This window comes from Oncorhynchus nerka, linkage group LG9a, assembly GCF_034236695.1.
Source record: "Oncorhynchus nerka isolate Pitt River linkage group LG9a, Oner_Uvic_2.0, whole genome shotgun sequence".
Lineage (NCBI taxonomy): Eukaryota > Metazoa > Chordata > Actinopteri > Salmoniformes > Salmonidae > Oncorhynchus > Oncorhynchus nerka.
The window spans coordinates 37,328,731-37,347,774 of record NC_088404.1 but is presented as its reverse complement, the minus strand read 5'-3'; the positions used below and the strand labels follow the sequence as shown (position 1 = coordinate 37,347,774).

Sequence of the window (19,044 nt, the reverse complement as noted above, 5' to 3'; positions counted from 1 at the left end):
TCTGGATTTGAGAAATGGGGGCGGCAAGTTGCTGTGGGGGGGGGGTACAGGGCTGTTGACCAAGGTAGGGGTGGCCTGGTGGAAAGAATGGCTAGATGTAGAAATTGCTTATTGAAATTCTCAAATTTTGTGGATTTATCGGTGGTGACAGTGTTTCCTAGACTCAGTGCAGTGGGCAGCTGGGAAGAGGTGCTCTTCTTCTCCACAGACTTTAGTGTTTCAGAACCCTTTGGAGTTTGTGCTGCAAGATGCACATTTCTGTTTGAAAAAGCTAGCCTTTGCTTTCCTAACTGCTTGTGTATATTGGTTCCTAACTTCCCTGAAAAGTTGCATATCACGGGGGCTAGTTTTGTGGTGGTCAAGGGCAGTCAGGTCTAGAGTGAACCACGGGCTATACCTTTTCCTGTTTCAACATTTTTTTGAAAGGGGCATGCTTTTTTAAGATGGTGAGGAAAGCACTTTTAAAGAATAACCAGGCATCTTCAACTTACAGAATGAGGTCAATATCCTTCCAGGATACCTGTGCCAGGTCGATTAGAGAGGCCTGCTCGCTGAAGTGTTTTATGGAGCATTTGACAGTGATGAGGGGTGTTCGTTTGACCGCAGACCCATTACGGACGCAAGCAATGAGGCAGTGGTCGCTGAGATCTTGGGTGAAGACAGCAGAGGTGTATTTGGAGGGCAGGTTGGTTAGGATGATATCTATCAGGGTGCCTGTGTTTACGGATTTGGGGTTGTAGCTGGTAGGTTCATTGATCATTTGTGTGAGATTGAGGGCATCAATCTTAGATTGTAGGATGGCCAGGGTGTTAAGCATGTCCCAGTTTAGGTCACCTAACAGCACGAGCTCCGAAGATAGATGGTTGCTGGTTAGATCGTTACTGGTTACTAGAAGATAGATGGTTAAAGACAGACAGGGACTGGTTACTCTTCTGAACTATTCTCCGTCAACCACTCATGTCAATTAGGATGGTAATAATGCACCTCCTTTTCATTTAGAAAATAATGGTCTCTCGTAATGTCCTCAGGATAACTTCGAAATGTGTGTCCTCATATTCTCTTCAAAGAGAACTCTTTCTTCAATACTGGAAATCAGAGGCCTTATTGTGGCTCACTATAGACGTGACAACAGATATGTTCAAAACAAATTATGAATTACAAGCTATTCTGCCAAGATGGGTTGAGTCATGAAATGTTGGATGCCAATTCATTATGCACAGACAGCTAATTATTCAATGGCAATTAATCTAGATATTAGAGGTTGTTTGGACATTATACTGTGCACTTCTTTTAAAGGGAAATATATGTTACCACTGATAACTAGGAGACCAAAGTACCCAATAATAATCCATTCACAATGTAAACCCCCTGCTGGCATATTTGACAGTGAAAGTGAATATTTGACAGTTAAACCAAAGTTAATGTTCTCTTTTCAAGAGCAGAGCCTGTCAATGTCAAACTATTAATATCTCTAGAGTAAATATGTAATCTGTCAAAGCAGCATAAAAAGGTCACAGCCATATTAGATGAGTGGTCTCAGTCTGAATTGATTCAATTTTGGGTGTAGGCCAAATATCTGTAATTTTCTGGAAAAAATACTGACCTTCACAAATTTGTTCGGTTATCATGAGAGATAAATTGAGTATATATTAGTTAAGTACAAAATCAATGTATTAGTTCAATAGTGTGTTTCCTTTGAGTCCTGAAATGTGATCAAAGTAAAGCACAAATTGTTTGAAGGATTTGTCTGTAGAGCTCCAAAACAGGATTGTGTCGAGGCACAGATATGGGGAAGTGTACCAAAAAATGTCTGCAGTATTGAAGGTCCTCAAGAACAGTGGCCTCCATCATTCTTAAATGGAAGAAGTTTGGATCCACCAAGACTTTTCCCAGAGCTGGCTGCCCGGCCAAACTGAGAAATTAATGGGGAGAAGGGCCTTGGTCAGGGAGGTGACCAAGAACCCGATGGTCACTCTGACAAAGCTCTAGAGTTCCTCTATGGAGATCAGAGAAATTTCCAGAAGGACAACCATCTCTGCAACACTCCACCAATCAGGCCTTTCTGGTAGAGTGGCCAGACAGAAGCCACTCCTCAGTAAAAGGCACATGACAACCCGATTGGAGATTGAAAAAAGGCACCTAAACATGATTCTCTGGTCTGAGGAAACCAAGATTGAACTCTTTGGCTGGAATGCCAGACATCACATCTGGAAGAAACCTGGCAGCATCCTTACAGTGAAGCATGGTGGTGGCAACATCATGCCGTGGCATTTCTTTTCAGTGGCAGGCACTGGGAGACTAGTCAGGATCGAGGCAAAGATGAACGGAGCAAGGGACAAGTCTCTGAATGTCCTGAGTGGCCCAGCCAGAGCCCGGACTTGAACCCGATCGAACATCTCTGGAGAGTCCTGAAAATAGCTGTGCAGCAATGCTCCCCATCCAACCTGACAGAGCTTGAGAGGATATGCAGAGAGGAATTGGAGAAACTCCCCAAATACAGGTGTGCCAAGCTTGTAGTGTCATACCCAAGAAGACTTGAGGCTGTAAATCGCTGCCAAAGGTGCTTCAAGAAAGTACTGAATAAAGGATCTGAATACTTATGTAAATGTGAAATTTCAGTTTTTGATCTGAAATAAATTAGCCAAAATGTACAAAAAAATGTTTTTGCTTTGTAATTAAACCTATCGATTTAACATTGATCTGGGTGAATGGAATATGAATGACAGTCATCCAATATGCTGTAATAGAAATAAGGCCATGCTCATAAACAAAAATAATTGTCCTCCCTCATCTGAAATGGCAGACTGCCACTGATATACCCATTGTTTCATTCCCCATAAGCTTAGTTTAACTGTTGTACCCCATCAGATCCCATAATATAAGCTTGTTTTACTCCAATGTTTGTAAACAAAGTTAATATAATCAAACACTTTATAACCTTAAAACATGGATGGTGAGTCCACTCAGACAGTAGAACATGGCACTTACGGGTTCGATTCACGCTGGGAGAACCCATATGTAAAATGTATGCAAGCATGACTAAGTTGCGTTGGATAAAGCATCTACTAAATGGCATATATTATACTATGAATTTGAGAGTGGTTACATTTCAGACCCATCCCTCAGCTTTTCACCAAAACAAACTTTGGGTTACCACTTCATTATTGTTTCAATTAAGGATACTAGCTTTAAGCATCTGTCCATGGCCTAAGGCTGATGTAAATGATCAGGGAAAATAAACTACTATACATGGCCCCAAACCCTAAAGAAAACTGATACACTGGGCTGGTCATTTAACTGATCATCAAATGTTTTACTTCCATCTAGTGGTTGGTTATAATATCACACCACACTTTTGGTTACATCCCGCTTGGCCCACTGGTTGAATCATGGTTGCTTTCACGTCATTTAAATGAAATTACGTTGAACTGACGTCTATGACCAGTGATCGTTTAATTGAGTTGTCAGTTGGTTACATAGGAACTAAAATCACATTCAGATAGTAAGTGTACAGTATACATACAATGATTACTGTAGGCCTACTGTATGATTTACGCACACTTGCAAAATATTAGTTCCCACTTTCTGCACGCAAACACGTTTTTACTTTGCCATTTAACTCCATGATTATCCTTGGTAAGTAAATCAGGACCTTAAAGCTGCACTGCCTAACTAAGTGTGTACAGGTGTTTTTGGAGACTACAGCCAATCTGTGCTACATTAGTTTGAGACTAGTTTACACCACGATACTAAACCAAAACAGCTTCCCCAATACTGTATGCAAATCTAGGATCCTCACCAGACATTAGCTATCGCCTCATGCTTATGCATAATTTCCATTTGGAAGATACCTTTTGCATATCTACAAGTTTAAAAAAAGAATGCGAGGTAAATGTTTGTTGAAAACGTGTTTGTTTACGCCAAAACAATATTTTTTTTTCTGCATAAACAGTCAGTAGGCTGTGCTCAATACAATTGCATATTTCGGATTTGAATGGTGCAGAGTATATTTCCACGCCCCTTTAACTAGTGTGCGCACCACTCATTGCGGCATAAAACTCCTCTGCTCCACCAACATTATATAAATAGTCCTGATCTAGTCTGACCAATAAACAGCCGCCAGAATCATGACAGGACTGAACGTAGTATCTAATGTAGTAGTTCTTGGGACAGGCAGAGTTGGAAAATCTGGTAATACTGAATCTCTAATAATTCTCATTTATAATTTGTGCAATGTATTCAAAAGTCTTCAGTGATCAGTGGTCCATTTTAGTCAGGATTAGTTTTTCCTTAATTGGCATTGCTGACTGAATCCATTATTTTCCGCAAAATACAAATGGTAAAAATGATGATAATTATTTCACAGCGCTGACAGTCTGCTTCTTAACTAGAAGATTCATTGGAGAATATGGGGATATTGGTAAGTTTAGTTGGTCTGTCATCACCAGCTATTGTAGTAACAAGTAAACATTTTACTACTATATACTGTACAACTAAATTAATACTTATGTTAATTCCTTTCAGAATCAATCTTCAGCCACAATGTTATCGTGGATGGAAGGGACATAACATTTAACATCTGGGATTCACCGTATTATCAGGTATTACAAAATGTTAACATTTATTCTGTTTCATGTGCTATCATAATGATGTCATATACTCTATTTTGGTTTTACATGGCATTGGGCAAAGCTAATGTATTCACTCTTCTGAAATGACTGCAGGCATTGAGCATATTTGACAACTTAAAACAGAGCACTTCAGTTAGTCATAGGCGACTTTATAAGTGCCTGTATGGGACACAGATTTGTGATGCTTCCATTTCCCTGTACTGCAGTGAGTATTACGGTCAAAAAAAGTGCCTGGTTGTCTTCGACATGAATCCCATTTGACCAGTGGTGAAAAAAGTACCCAATTGTCATACTTAAGTAAAAGATAACTTAATAGAAAATTACTCAAGTATAAAGGAAAGTCACCTAGTAAAATACTACTGGAGTAAAAGTCTAGAAGTATTTGGTTTTGAATATACAGTACAGTAATATACAGTATAAAAAAAAATGAAATTGCAAAAATGTACTTAAGTATCACAAGTATAAATCATTCAAAATACTTCAGAAAACCAGATGGCACAAGGTAATTTTTTAAATTTATCGATAGCCAGAGGCACGCTCCAACACTTCGACTTCATTTATTTACAAACAAAGCATCTGTGTTTAGGGAGTCTGCCAGATCAGAGGCAGTAGAGATGACCAAGGATGCTCTCTTGATAAGTGCGGGAATTGGACCATTTCTGTCCTGCTAAGCATTCAAAACACTTTTGGGTGTCAGGTAAAATGTATGAAGTAAAAAGGACATTATTTTCTTTAGGAATGTAGTGAAGTAAAAAAAAAAAAATACAAATACAGTACAGTTACCCCAAAAAACTACTTAAGTAGAACTTTAAAGTATTTTTTACTTAAGTACTTTACACCACTGCATTTTACTAGCACCCTGCATGGCTGCAGTGACTGGACACCATCTCTATCAGCCCAGAGAAATAGGGCTTACATGGACTAACTTATCCCACGATTGGTCCTTTCCCAAATACAAAAATCGATCATTCTTTGATCCAAGCAAGCCTATATCAATTGTATATATTATTTTAACCTTTTCCAGGACCTGTCCAGGGAGACCTCCCTATATGAGAAGAGAGTCCAGTGGGCAGACGGTTTTGTCCTGGTCTATAGCATCTGTGACAGGGCCAGCTTCAACGCTGTCACCAAGCTGATCCAGTCCATCAAGGACAACAAGGACTACCTGGGCATGGACAAGGTGCCCATTGTGATCGTGGGCAACAAGAAGGACCTGAATCACAGACGGACAGTCCTCAGTGAGGAGGGCAGACTGCTAGCCCTCACCACAGCCTGCCAGTTCTATGAGGTTACAGCTGCTGAGAACTACCACAGTATCCTCATGGTGTTTCACGGACTAATAGACAGGATACGGGCTTCCAAGTCATCCATTAAGAGGCCAGCTGGAATCAAGGGTATAGTGAAAAGCATGTCTGCAGTTTTTACCAGGAACCGAACAGATTCGCTGTGATACTATGGCACAGAGAGGAATACATTATACAGTGCATTTGGAAAGTATTTTGTAATGTTACAGCCTTATTCTAAAATTGATACAATTATTTCCCCCCCCCTCACATCTACACACAATACCCCAGAATGACAAAGCGAAAATAGATTTTCAAAAATGTCAATGTAAATACAGAAATACCTTATTTACATAAGTACTCAGACCCTTTGCTATGAGACTCGGTGCATCCTGTTTCCATTGATCATCCTTCAATTGATTGGCAATGCATGTCAGAGCAAAACCCAAGCAATGAGGTAGAAGGAAATGTCTGTAGAGGTGCTAGACAGGATTGTGTTGAGGCACAGAGCTGGGAAAAGGTACCAACACATTTCTGAAGCGTTGAAGGTCCCCCAAAACACAGTGGCCTCCATCATTCTTAAATGAAGAAGTTTGGATCCACCAAGACTCTTCCAAGAGCTGGCTGCCCGGCCAAATTGAGCAATCAGGGGAGAAGGGCATTGGTCAGGGAGGTGACCAAGTACCTGATGGTCACTCTGACAGAGCTCCAGAGTTCCTCTGTGGAGATGGGAGAACCTTCCAGAAGGACAACCATCTCTGCAGCACTCCACCAATCAGGCCTTTATGGTAGTGACCAGACGGAAGCCACTCCTCAGTAAAAAGGCACGTGACAGTCCGGTTGGAGAGTTTGCCAAAAGGCACCTAAAGGACTCAGACCATGAGAAACAAGATTATCTGGTCTGATGAAACCAATATTGAACTCTTTGGCCTGAATGCCAAGCATCACATCTTGAGGAAACCTGGCACCATCCCTACAGTGAAGCATGCTGTAGGGATGTTTTTCAGCTGCAGGAACTGGGAGTAGTCAGGATCAAGGGAGAGATGAACAGAGCAAAGTACAGAGAAATCCTTGATGAAAACCTGCTGAATCCTTTCCGAATGCACTGTATTTTGTCATCAATTTATGGGTCTGACATGATTGCTGTTTGCAACCTGTGCTCTGGCATCAGGACATGACTTGTGTGTGCCAAGATCTCCAGAGACTGACTTATGGTTCAGACAGGTTAATGAAGGGCAGAAGCAATGCAGGTGTGGAAATGGAGATTAGTACCCAAAGTTATTGCTATAGTTGTGGCTGGCTGTTGCAGGACAGGACTGACTTGGATGGAGCAAACTGTCCACAGGGATTGTATATTACTTACAAGGAAACAATTCTTTACTGTAACTGTCCTAAAGCTGCTCCTTACACTGAATACTTTTGCAAATAAATGCATGTGAATGTGATGGCAGTACAATTCTGTGGCTGTCTGGTAAAAGGTGCCAAAGTTGGCTCACAAAGAGCAAAATGATTTTATGAAATTACTATTATCTTCAACCTTCATAGGGCAAGCACTTAATTTATTTCATACACAAACATCACCTTTTTTTGTACGCGAGTACTTTAAGATGGGAGACAAGCATCCAGGAAATGAATACAATTGTAATATATTGAAATCATTGTACTGTACAAAACACTTGAGATGAGTATAACTGTATGTATATTTTCCTATACAGCAATTAAACACTCATGACAACAACAAAAAAAATCTTATGAGCTGAATAAAACCCCTTTACCTTAATCAATGTATGTAAGATGGGAAAACTGGAATCAATATTGGGCTCCCCTAGACAGAATGAGCAGAACATGACAGATAGAACAAATAAAACAGTTCCTTTCAGATGAAATACCTACAAAATGAATCAAAATGAATTCAAGGCAGGTAAGGATTTAATGCAAAGTGAGGGTGTAAACAAAAACATGTGCTATTAAGAAACAGTAATGAAAGAATATTCTTTATAGTTTAAATTCATGCATGTCCCTCATCGTGATAAAATATGGGTTATTTCTTCAAGACAATCTTTTGTTCAATATTTTCCCATGGTATGTAGTTAAGAAAAAAAAGTCAGATTTCTCCTCAAATCCAATTTATTAATCCCAGGAGGAGAGCTCAAGGTGGACAGGATCAAGGCACTTCGCTTCATTGGAATATCTGTAGCCAAAGCTAATGAGCACAGTCATATTGTTTCAGACATGCTTTTAGATCTTCTTTTGGATACCTGTCAACAGAATAGGAGCGATGCTTTCAAGCAAAGCTTTGGCCCTTTTCTTATTTTTACAATTTCACAAAGAAGCACATATCATATAAGTACTAAACACCAGAAGTGGGACCAAGTCATTGTTTTACAAGTCACAAGTAAGTCTGAAGTCAAGTCCCAAATCAAGACAGGCAAGTCCGAGTCAAGTCTCAAGTCAAGACCGACAAGTATCATGTCAAGTCTCAAGTTTCAAGACCTAAACTTTGAGTTTCGAGTTCTAAACAAGTCATAATGTTCTCTTAGCCAAATGTAATACCATTTCATATTTTTAACAAGAGTAATAGTTAGTATATTACATTTACACAAATCATGAATGCTTTTAAAAATATATTTCTTACTTTCCAAATAAACTTAATATTTCCATGGAAATACATGGGTAGCCATAAAAAATTTAAAAAAAAAACATAGCGATTGACAAACGAGGATCGCAATTGGGCGAGGTTTAGTTTGTACACAATCACCCAACCTTAACACACAGTAGGCTAACATATGTCAATGGCTTTAGGAACAGCAGTAACATCAAGCAGGATTTAGGCTACCAACTGCCTAACCAGTTGTAACGCAAACTTGGGTGCAATGATCCCGTTCCCGCACTGACTGACTGTGTGGAGGTTCATTGTTTTAATGTTACGTTAGCCAACATGCTACACTGGCAAAGTTATGAGTGATATAGCTGTCGGCTATATTAGCCATGACTTACCGTTCTTTGTGTAGCTTCAAATGTCGAACAAGTTGGAAGTTGTTGCGCCTCCTTCTGTCATTTACTTCCCGCATGTTTTGAAAATTGCAATCCATTTTTTGTTGATACAGTGTCGTCTTTATATAATTTTGGGTATCATCTTTCCAAGGGCTCCATCTAAATTCACTCGCCGAAGTTCCTCTGCACTGCCACGCACAACTTTTTCTCAGCTGGCACAATTTGATTGGCTGCTGTCCAATTCCAACTGGAATCCATTAAATTAAGAGTTGATGCGCTGCACACTTTTGGGCTTGGGGAGGGTATCAAGTCAGTTCGAGTCAAAAGGCTCAAGTCACGAGTCATTGGTGTTAAAGTCAAAGTCGAGTTGCAAGTCATCATATTTGTGACTCGAGTCTGACTCGAGTCCAAGTCATGTGACTCGAGTCCACACCTCTGCTAAACACACATCATATAAGTACATTGGAACTTCAAGACACCTAAATGCACTTGCTATTATTGCATAAAGCTCTGCAAATTATGTTGCAATGTTTGAATCACAGCCTTGTTGTACGCTAATATTAAATTGCTGCTAGTTGACGCTGTTAGCCATGCACTAGAGTTGTATCCTTCTGCATGATCTCCACAGTGACAATGTATTTAGCGGTGGGGCTGTAGCGGGTGGTACAGTATGCACAGAGTGTGAGGAGTTGTGGAACCTCACAGCGATCTCTCCTCTCTGTGGGATGAGCTGGCTGGAGACAGGTGTAGGACTAGACCAGTATCCTCCTCTGCTTTTGGGGATCTTCCTCAGTACCCTCTGCTTGAGGAGCTGGGCCTGGTCAGAGATCTGGGGCTCCCCGTCCTCATCTCCAGCACTGCAATCAGGCTCAGACCCCTTGTTGGAGGATAACCCTGGTATTGCTTGGTGGTATTGATGCTTGTTCTGTATGCATGGCAACCTATACAACTGGTAGATGTTAGTTACTAGCATTCAAAATCACATATTAACCATTGCAACTACATTGTTATTCCCACAGATGTGGTTGGTCTTATACTAAACAGTCCTGTTCCAACACGGCTCCTGACTCGGCAGACGATGGATTCCATTCCGGTACCAGGAGACCATTCTCCCATTCAATTCCTCTAGTTGTATGGTGTGCTTGTAAACTTGGTCTGACCCTCCAGACCAGCAAGATTCCCTCACACCTCATTACAGAGAACTCCCAGGGGACTGCCCAATGTGCAGACAGACACTAGCCTGGGAGGCTGCATGGCAGGTAAGCTGGTGCCAGACCCATTGGAGTCCCCCGTCTGTCTGGGTGTGAGGAAACATGCCAGAGCTTAATGAACCAGACCAGGGTCTATCTGTGGCACAAACAGCTCAACATCACATTCTATGGCCCCCTGAAGGCCATGCCAGGCCTTGCAAATTTGAGACACGCGTTCTGAGAATGCAACAAATTAGAATTTCAGATGGTGTTTTCAAAGAAAAGCCAACTAGACCTGCCTGCTGTTTGTTCAGGGGATCAGCAGATGTATGATGGCAGGGAGATATTGAATGACATTCTGATTGATTCATTGGCAGTGTCTAAAATCTGGCTTGCCTACTACTTACTTGAACTGCATATTGTGCACTACTCGTAAGCAACAAATATCAGCATACTATGCTCATCTTACTGAGAATGTGATATCTAATGGGCAATTGCGTTGTTTCCCGCCATTCATTTGTTTTGGTAGTGTGTCCCCTCTGACACACGTGGGTCTCGAAAGATGAGCGTGTGCAGAGAATTCTACTAGATAAAAAGCTGAAATAAGTATCAAATCCTTGCATTTAAAGCAAGGGTGTCATGCAACCCAAAAATCTCAGGGGGCACAAAGTAAGTGAGGATAGCTTGCTTTTCTAAAGTCGACCATCCTTGCCAGCAGGCAAGCTAGCTACTCTAAATTCATTAATAGCCTGAAATGACGTCTTGGTAGCAAGGTTGGGAGATTGGGAACCTATATGGGGCTAGCTAAAGCCAGCTTCCTAAAATGGCTAGGTGTCTAGTAGTATTACTGAGAAACAAAATCTAAATTTTTACTCCCCAAATAAACGTTTGAAATGTCACATACCCAAAATGACTTTTTAGAAGGCAAGTACGGGTTTTCGGACACAGCCACAATATTTCATTAGGAAGCTCTTTGAACAGACCGGCAATTGAGGCCAAATACACTCTGGTATGAGCTATAAAGGGCAGTATCCATGCAGGCCTTTAAATCTGCTGACATTAACCAGAAAGCATTGGCTCACCTTCAGGTGACTTTGAACATACATCAAGGTATAGTCTTGCCCTCATCTGTACTTTTTTAAAGAATATACCCTATGTACAAACCCAGTAAAGATGATAAGAAAAGATTAGGCATATCACTGTCATACTGGCCTGGCACATGATACCTATTTGGTTCAGATGAATGCGGTCTTTTGTAATTAAAAAAGATAAATTAACTGAGTTTAAGTATTTTGTGCCACAGCTGACAAAGCATCTAGTTCTAACAGTGTTGTCGCTTTGTCCATGTGGAGCTTATGTTGAGTTTTTGGTCATCTTTTTGCCCCTTAGGTCTAGAGGGTCAATGGCAATACCACAGGAGTGAAATGGGTATTTTCTCTCTGCTTGTCATCATGGCACGTTTTCCTAAGCCACAGCTGGTCAATTCCCACAGACAATGTAATTTCCCTTATTGAATACAACCTGCCTTTATCTCATTACTGAGGAAGCAACTGAATCAGGTTGGATTACAGGTTCACTCAATGTGCAGTAAACCTGGGCAACACTGGAAAACAAGACGACAAGAAAACAAGTGTGAAAAGTTTGGAATAACTAATCGATTTTGGTCACAGGAAAAGTCACTAAATTAAATAAATAATGTTGGTAGTTTGACTGAATCCAGTACATATTGTTCTGTTTAGGCCTCATCATTTTTTAAATATAACAAGATCATATTACTGTATAGAGAAATAAGGACTAGTGTGGGGAAAGAATGTCCACTGCCTACTGCAGACAGTTACACAACAGTAATAAAACAGCATTCTTGGACCATGGTGCTCCAAATAAACATCGCCCCACATCCTGCTTGACAAGTTACTAAGGGAACTTTTTTAAAGACCCATGATAGGTGCTTTACAGAAATTTCCAGTGTATAATACATTTTTGCAACAAAAATTGAGGGTGGAATTTATGAGTAAGGGCACTATCAATTAAAGTGTATAGGTGTGCCATTGAGCCAACATTGAATGTACTCACCTTCACCAGGTGAGTCAATACAGGAGCCATACCGTGTACGAAACAACTACCTGTAACGTCAGATTTCCTCTTCCTCTGAAGAGGAGTAAGGATCGGACCAAGATGCAGCGTGGTAAGTGTTCATGACGATTTATTAAAAACAAACTGAACACTGAAATACAAACTAATAAACCATGTGATGAAACCAGTACCGTGTGGCGACAAACACCCACACGGAAACAAGCACCCACAAACCAACAGTGAAACCCAGGCTATCTAAGTATGATTCTCAATCAGAGACAACTAACGCCACCTGCCTCTGATTGAGAACCATACTAGGCTGAACACAAAAACCAACATAGAAAAACAAACATAGACTGCCCACCCCAACTCACGCCCTGACCATACTAAATAAAGACAAAACAAAGGAAATAAAAGGTCAGAACGTGACACTACCGTCTAACCACTAGATGAACACACCTAAGAGAGTGCATTTTCAAAATGCAAGGTGCAAAACATATGACTTTTATATGTATAACATTATGTATACCATTATATAACAAACTAGTCACAGGTTTATTTGGCCACATCTTATGAAGTGCCATCAAACTCCCCTGCTGAGTCCAACATTAAGGCACTGTATGCCAACTTGTCCTGACATTGACTTTAAACCTCCCAATAAAGGAGTTACCTTGGTCAGCTGGGGGGCTGGAATGTGTGAACTGTAAAACTGTTAAGGCTAAGTTGACATTTTTGCTAAAGAAAAAACCTGAATAAATACATGAACTGTTCAGAAATCCCAGCTATCCAATATCCCTTTGCCATTCCTGAACTCCTCAGCAGAGTATTAAGGCCCTCTGCCGAGTTGCTCTCCAAAAGTCCTCTTTCGCCTCTAAGGAGTCAAAATTTGCTATGCAGAGCACTCTCACTGCTGGTCACTTAACTTCAGTACTCCTCCAGGATTTTTCCTTTGCAAGTCAAACTCAAAACATGATGATAAACTTAAGTCAATAGTGGACTACCACTATACTGGAAAGTCATTTTTGGCTACCATCAATCAAGGTAAACAGGAAAGATTCCACTCGTTAGCCTTTGGGTTTCATGTGTTCTTTGCATATTGCTTCATTTGCTTGTGAAATAATCTGAAGTCTCTTAGTCAGGTGACATGAGACGGATGCCTCTCGTCTGGAGCTGTCTGTCAGTGAGCGCTACACTACTGTATTGTGACAGCTCTGTAAGCCATCTCCCTTTGCACAGGGTGATAATGAGGGCTATTTCACAGACATGGTCAGGGGTCTGCCTGGCTCTACTGCACAGAGAGTTTAGGTAATTACACACACACACATGCATGTGCACGCACACACACACACTTGAGTACATGATGAGATACCTCACTTTGATCATGAAATCCTTTCCCTGTGAACACATTGCCTACCAAAACAACATGTACTTCTGTCATGGCTATATATACCCAAGTCAGTACTAGAAACAATCACTAAATAACCAGTGTCTAATATCTAGCCCCATCAAGGCTTCTCCAGGGAGGGAATATACACTAAACGCCAATAAAGACATTGGAGAATGTTAATAGTATTTATAGCAGGGGGCCCTCTGAACAGAATGTGCCTTTAGTTTACATACAACAGTGATGAATTCAACAAAAATATTAACCACTTGTGCCAGTGGTCAACTGTACTGTACCCATACATTTGTGACTTAATTTCCTGAACAAGTAAAAAACATTTTGTACAGTATATGCAATATACTGTTTCTATACTGTTTCATGTGCAATATACTACCGGCGTGCAGGGCAGATGTTTCAGGTACAGGTGCACATGGTCATTAACCGGTCGATTGCAATCGACTGGTCGATCTCCAAGGATTTCCTAGTCGATTGCCAAACATTTCTGTACATAACCCAAATATAAAGCCTTGCGTTCCAATAATTTTATTTGTTTTACGCTGTTTAAAGTAGTCGCACTTGATTCAGCTGCCCTGCACTCGGGTGGTTGTCGAAGCGTTCCCATTTTTAACCATTTCATGTGTCTGATGGGCGTCTTTCTTTTTCCCAACGCAGTTAAGCCAAAACCGCACCCCGTTATTCAGACGGACGTTCTACTATGCTCCCATTGGCTAGCTAGCGTTGTCTCACTCACAAGCGATCAGCGCAGACAGTGACCTTCCAAGGTAAGGATGGAAAGTGTAATTTAACAATTAGCTGCCTACCGTAATAAAGGCCTATTATTATTCAATGAGTTGTAAAAATATCTCAGAACTCTGCAGAATTCCCTCAATTGAAGGTCAGCTAAGTTAACCTAGGCTACTTAACATTACTAGCTCAGTATTTTAAGTTGTTATATTATCATTAGTAGTCTATTATCAGGTAAAGCAAATACTTATTATTAATAATTTCTCAAATATTTATTAGCTAATCATTCAGTCGAATACGCTATGCGTTACGGCCATTGAATCTGTCTGAGTGTTAAGGGGCGTTAATGGCTAGCTCTGTCCACGCATTCTGTTATTATATTTTTCAATCTTGAAATACAAAGACAAATGTTATTTATCAGTGACTGAAATATCGCGCTAGGTGATACTAACTTCCGGACTTGGAGAGCGCTCAAAGCGTTGTAGAACGCCCCTCTGAATAACGGGGCGTGGTTTTGGCTTAACTTGGTTGGTACCATCTCCTCTTACCCGGCGGGCCCGGAGAGCAAATTAATTGCACCTATAGCTCAGCTCGCCATGTCTGCAGCTCCCAAGAGCCCACAGCTAAGTTGATAGCCGTCTGTGCGAGATTTCAAAACATTAAAAATCATGACTAGAGACTGTCAACGAATACAGCACAGAGCTGCTGTTTTTATGAGCGAGTTCAAGTTAAAGATTTTACTCAGCAATGTCAAAACTTTATTTTGCACTTTTATAAGGCATATGAAACGCCCTCTACCTTTCCACTCGAGCTACAACGTGTAACGATAGACTTACGTTGTTATTATTATCGATAGACTTGCGTTGTTATTAGCGGCTTGTCTTTCTAATATTGAGGAGTATTTCATGTTCTCTGGTCATACGAGTAACAACATGAATTGGAGTCTGAAATAAGGACGTGCGACTCGACTTACGCCATCAGCTGGAAGACGGTGTCTCCTTTTGAATCAATCAGCGGAATGAGGAAGAACTGATGGACCATCAGATCCCCCCATCGGCTGAAACCAGAGTTGTGGACTCAAATCACATGACTTGGACACAAGTCTGGTAGTGAGCTAGCAAACAGATTGATGATTTGCTGTAAAGCTATAGGATCGGGTGCAGCACAAACGTCAAATTTTAGGGAGTGAGGATTGCCATAATAAATAAATATGCAGATTCAAAAATGGTTCTCTTCTTGAAATGTTTGATATTGCTTTCACACATTTAAATGCATAGGCCCTATGGTAAATCTATATTCCATCTAATACTACAATAATTGCTAGCATTACATCATTCCATTCCCGTACCATTTATTGCAACACGCAGGGCATGGATCATCAACTTCAGCCGCGGGCCGAAGGTTGGGGGACCAGAACATAATTACAAATAATTTGTAGACTGCAAATTGACCGCAGGAAGCCCAAACAGATATAATGTTTGACTAAAACATAATCATTTCATACCTTGCTTACATTTATGTATGATCAGTCTCTCTATTATGCGTTGGAATACTTAGGAACAGATTTCATAAATTACAATCAATTGAAGCTGTTTTCCTGGTGTTTTTACAGACTTTTATGTCCAAAAATGAATGAACACATTTGTTTTGCTCAGAAAACCTGGGGGGAGGGGGTAAATAAAACCATGCTCGCCAGTTTGGGAACCCTGACCTGGGGCCTAGACATTTCTGTTTCATGTTTGATAGGCCTTCGATACATTTTCATTTAGCCAACCATTTCTTACCCTCTGAGTGGGCGCAATGTTTATTGTGCACATGAACGTTCACCAGACTCACGAGGCAGAAATTCAGTTAATTGAATTCAATTTTTTCATATTTCCCAGGTTATGTTGGAGTTCCGTGTGTTTGTGTCCATTCTGGTTGTGCGTAACAGAAGCGTGCGTGCCTCAGTGAGCAGTCAGAACGCTGAATAAGAGACAATGATTGTTCTACAGTATGTATCCATAGTGTTGAAATATCATTAATGATCATTAAGTCTGAATAAGAAGAATGTACCAATGCAACAATGTATGTAGAAATTGCCTTTTACATTGTAGAACCAGTTTATTGGTTGTAAATTGGGTAATTGTAATTGGGTTATTGTATGGCCCATGGGGCCAAGTGCTTCTATTATGTAGGTCTACCTGTTTTTTATATTTTTTCCTTTCACCTTTATTTAACCAGGTAGGCCAGTTGAGAAGTTCACATTTACATCTGCGACCTGGCCAAGATAAAGCAAAGCAGTGCAACAAAAACAACACAGAGTTGCACATAAACAAACATACAGTCAATAACAGGATATACAAATCTATGTACAGTGTGGGCAAATGTAGAAGATTAGGAAGGTAAGGCAATATATTGGCCATAGAGGCGAAAATAATGACAATTTAGCATTAACACTGGACTGATAGATGTGCAGATGATGATGTGCAAGTAGAGATACTGGGGTGCAAAAGAGCAAAAAGGTAAAAAACAATATGGGGGTGAGAAAGTTGGGTATGCTATTTACAGATTGGCTGTGTACAGGTACAGTTTCAAGGAACTAATTTGTGAAGCACCATCAGCGTTTCTCTGAACGAGTTAATCTCTCCTGTTGAGAAGGAACTGTTTGTTGTTATCTTGGATATAAGCTGCTCTGACAGCTGATGCTTAAAGTTAGAGAGGGATATAAGTCTCCAGCTTCAGTGATTTTTGCAATTCGTTCCAGTCATTAGCAGCAGAGAACTCAGAGGAAAGGCGGCCAAAGGGGGAGTTGGCTTTGGGGATAACCAGCGAAATATACTTGCTGGAGCGCGTGCTACGGGTGGGTGTTGCTAAGGTGATCAGTGAGCTGAGATAAGGCAGGGCTTTACCTAGCAAAGACTTATAGATGACCTGGATCCAGTGGGTTTGGCGACAAATATGAAGCGAGGACCAGCCAGCGAGAGCATACAGGTCACAGTGATGGGTGGTATATGGGGATTTGGTGACAAAACGGATTGCATTGTGATAGACTACATCCAGTTTGCTGAGTAGAGTGTTAGAGGCTATTTTGTAAATGACATCGCCAAAGTCAAGGATCGTTAGGATAGTCCGTTTTACGAGGGTATGTTTGGGCAGCATGAGTGAAGGAGGCTTTGTGATTGGAGATGCTTAATGTGAGTCTGTGTCACGTTCTGACCTTTATTCCTTTGTTTTGTCTTTATTTAGTATGGTCAGGGCGTGAGTTGGGGTGGGCAGTCTATGTTAGTTTTTCTATATTTTCTATTTCTGTGTTTGGCCTGATATGGTTCTCAATCAGAAGCAGCTGTCTATGGTTGTCCCTGATTGAGAACCATATTTAGGTAGCCTGTTTTCCTTTGTGTTTTGTGGGTGGTTATTTTCAGTCTGTGTGTGTCTGCACCAGATAGAACTGTTTCGGTTGTCACTTTGTTGTTTTGTATTTTTTAACCACGCTTTGGTCCTCTCCTTCTTCCACCCAAGACAGCCGTTACAGTCTGGAAGGAGAGTTTACAGTCTAACCAGACACCTAGGTATTTGTAGTTGTCCACATATTCTAAGTCCGAAACGTCTAGAGAAGTGATGCTAGTCGGGCAGGCGGGTGCGGGCAGCAATCGGTTGAAGAGTATGCGTTTAGTTTTACTAGCATTTAAAAGCAGTTGGAAGCCACGGAAGACTGTTGTATGGCATTGAAGCTCGTTTGGAGGTTTGTTAACACAGTGTCCAAAGAAGGGCCAGATGTATACGGCATGGTGTCATCTGCGTAGAGGTGGATCAGAGAATCACCAGCAGCAAGAGCGACATCATTGATAAGTACGGAGAATTGAGTTGGCCCGAGAATTTAACACTGTGCCATCCCCATAGAGACTGCCAGAGTTCCAAACAACAGGCCCTCCGATTTGACACACTGAACTCTATCTGAGAAGTAGTTGGTGAACGAGGCGAGGCAGTCATTTGAGAAGCCAAGGCTATTGAGTCTGCCGATAAGAATGTGGCGATTGACAGAGTCGAAAGCCTTGGCGAGGTTGATGAAGACGGCTGCACAGTACTGTCTTTGATCGATGGTGGTTATGATATCGTTTAGGACTATGAGAGTGGCTGAGGTACACCCATGACCAGCTCAGAAACCAGATTGCATAGTGGAGAAGGTACGGTGGGATTTGAAATGGTTGGTGATCTGTTTTAACTTGGCTTTCAAAGATTTTAGAAATGCAGGGCAGGATGGATATACAGTGGGGAGAACAAGTATTTGAGACACTGCTGATTTTGCAGGTTTTCCTACTTACAAAGCAGGTAGAGGTCTAATGTTTATCATAAGTACACCTCAACTGTGAGAGATGGAATCTAAAACAAAAATCCAGAAAATCACATTGTATGATTTTTAAGTAATTAATTTGCATTTTATTGCATGACATAAGTATTTGATCACCTACCGACCAGTAAGAATTCCGTCTCTCACAGACCTGCTAGTTTTTATTTAAGGAGTCCTCCTGTTCTCCACTCATTACCTGTATTAACAGCACCTGTCCACACACTCAATCAAACAGACTCCAACCTCTCCACAATGACCAAGACCAGAGAGCTGTGTAAGGACATCAGGGATAAAATTGTAGACCTGCACAAGGCTGGGATGGGCTACAGGACAATAAGCAAGCAGCTTGGTGAGAAGGCCACAACTGTTTGCGCAATTATTAGAAAATGGATGAAGTTCAAGATGACGGTCAATC

General features: G+C 41.0%; 1 protein-coding gene and 1 pseudogene across 1 annotated transcript; one reads left to right on the top strand and one right to left on the bottom strand.

The window, feature by feature from the left end:
* Nucleotides 1-4,127: 4,127 nt before the first annotated feature.
* On the top strand, nt 4,128-7,594 carry LOC115134754 (ras-related and estrogen-regulated growth inhibitor-like protein). Its single transcript, XM_029668951.2, has 4 exons — nt 4,128-4,191; nt 4,367-4,420; nt 4,525-4,601; nt 5,656-7,594. Exons 1-4 carry the CDS (start codon nt 4,128-4,130, stop codon nt 6,079-6,081), a joined length of 621 nt encoding a protein of 206 aa, XP_029524811.1. The 3' UTR covers nt 6,082-7,594.
* Nucleotides 6,859-19,044, bottom strand: part of LOC135573295 (perilipin-1-like) — a 30,962-nt pseudogene continuing 18,776 nt past the window's right edge.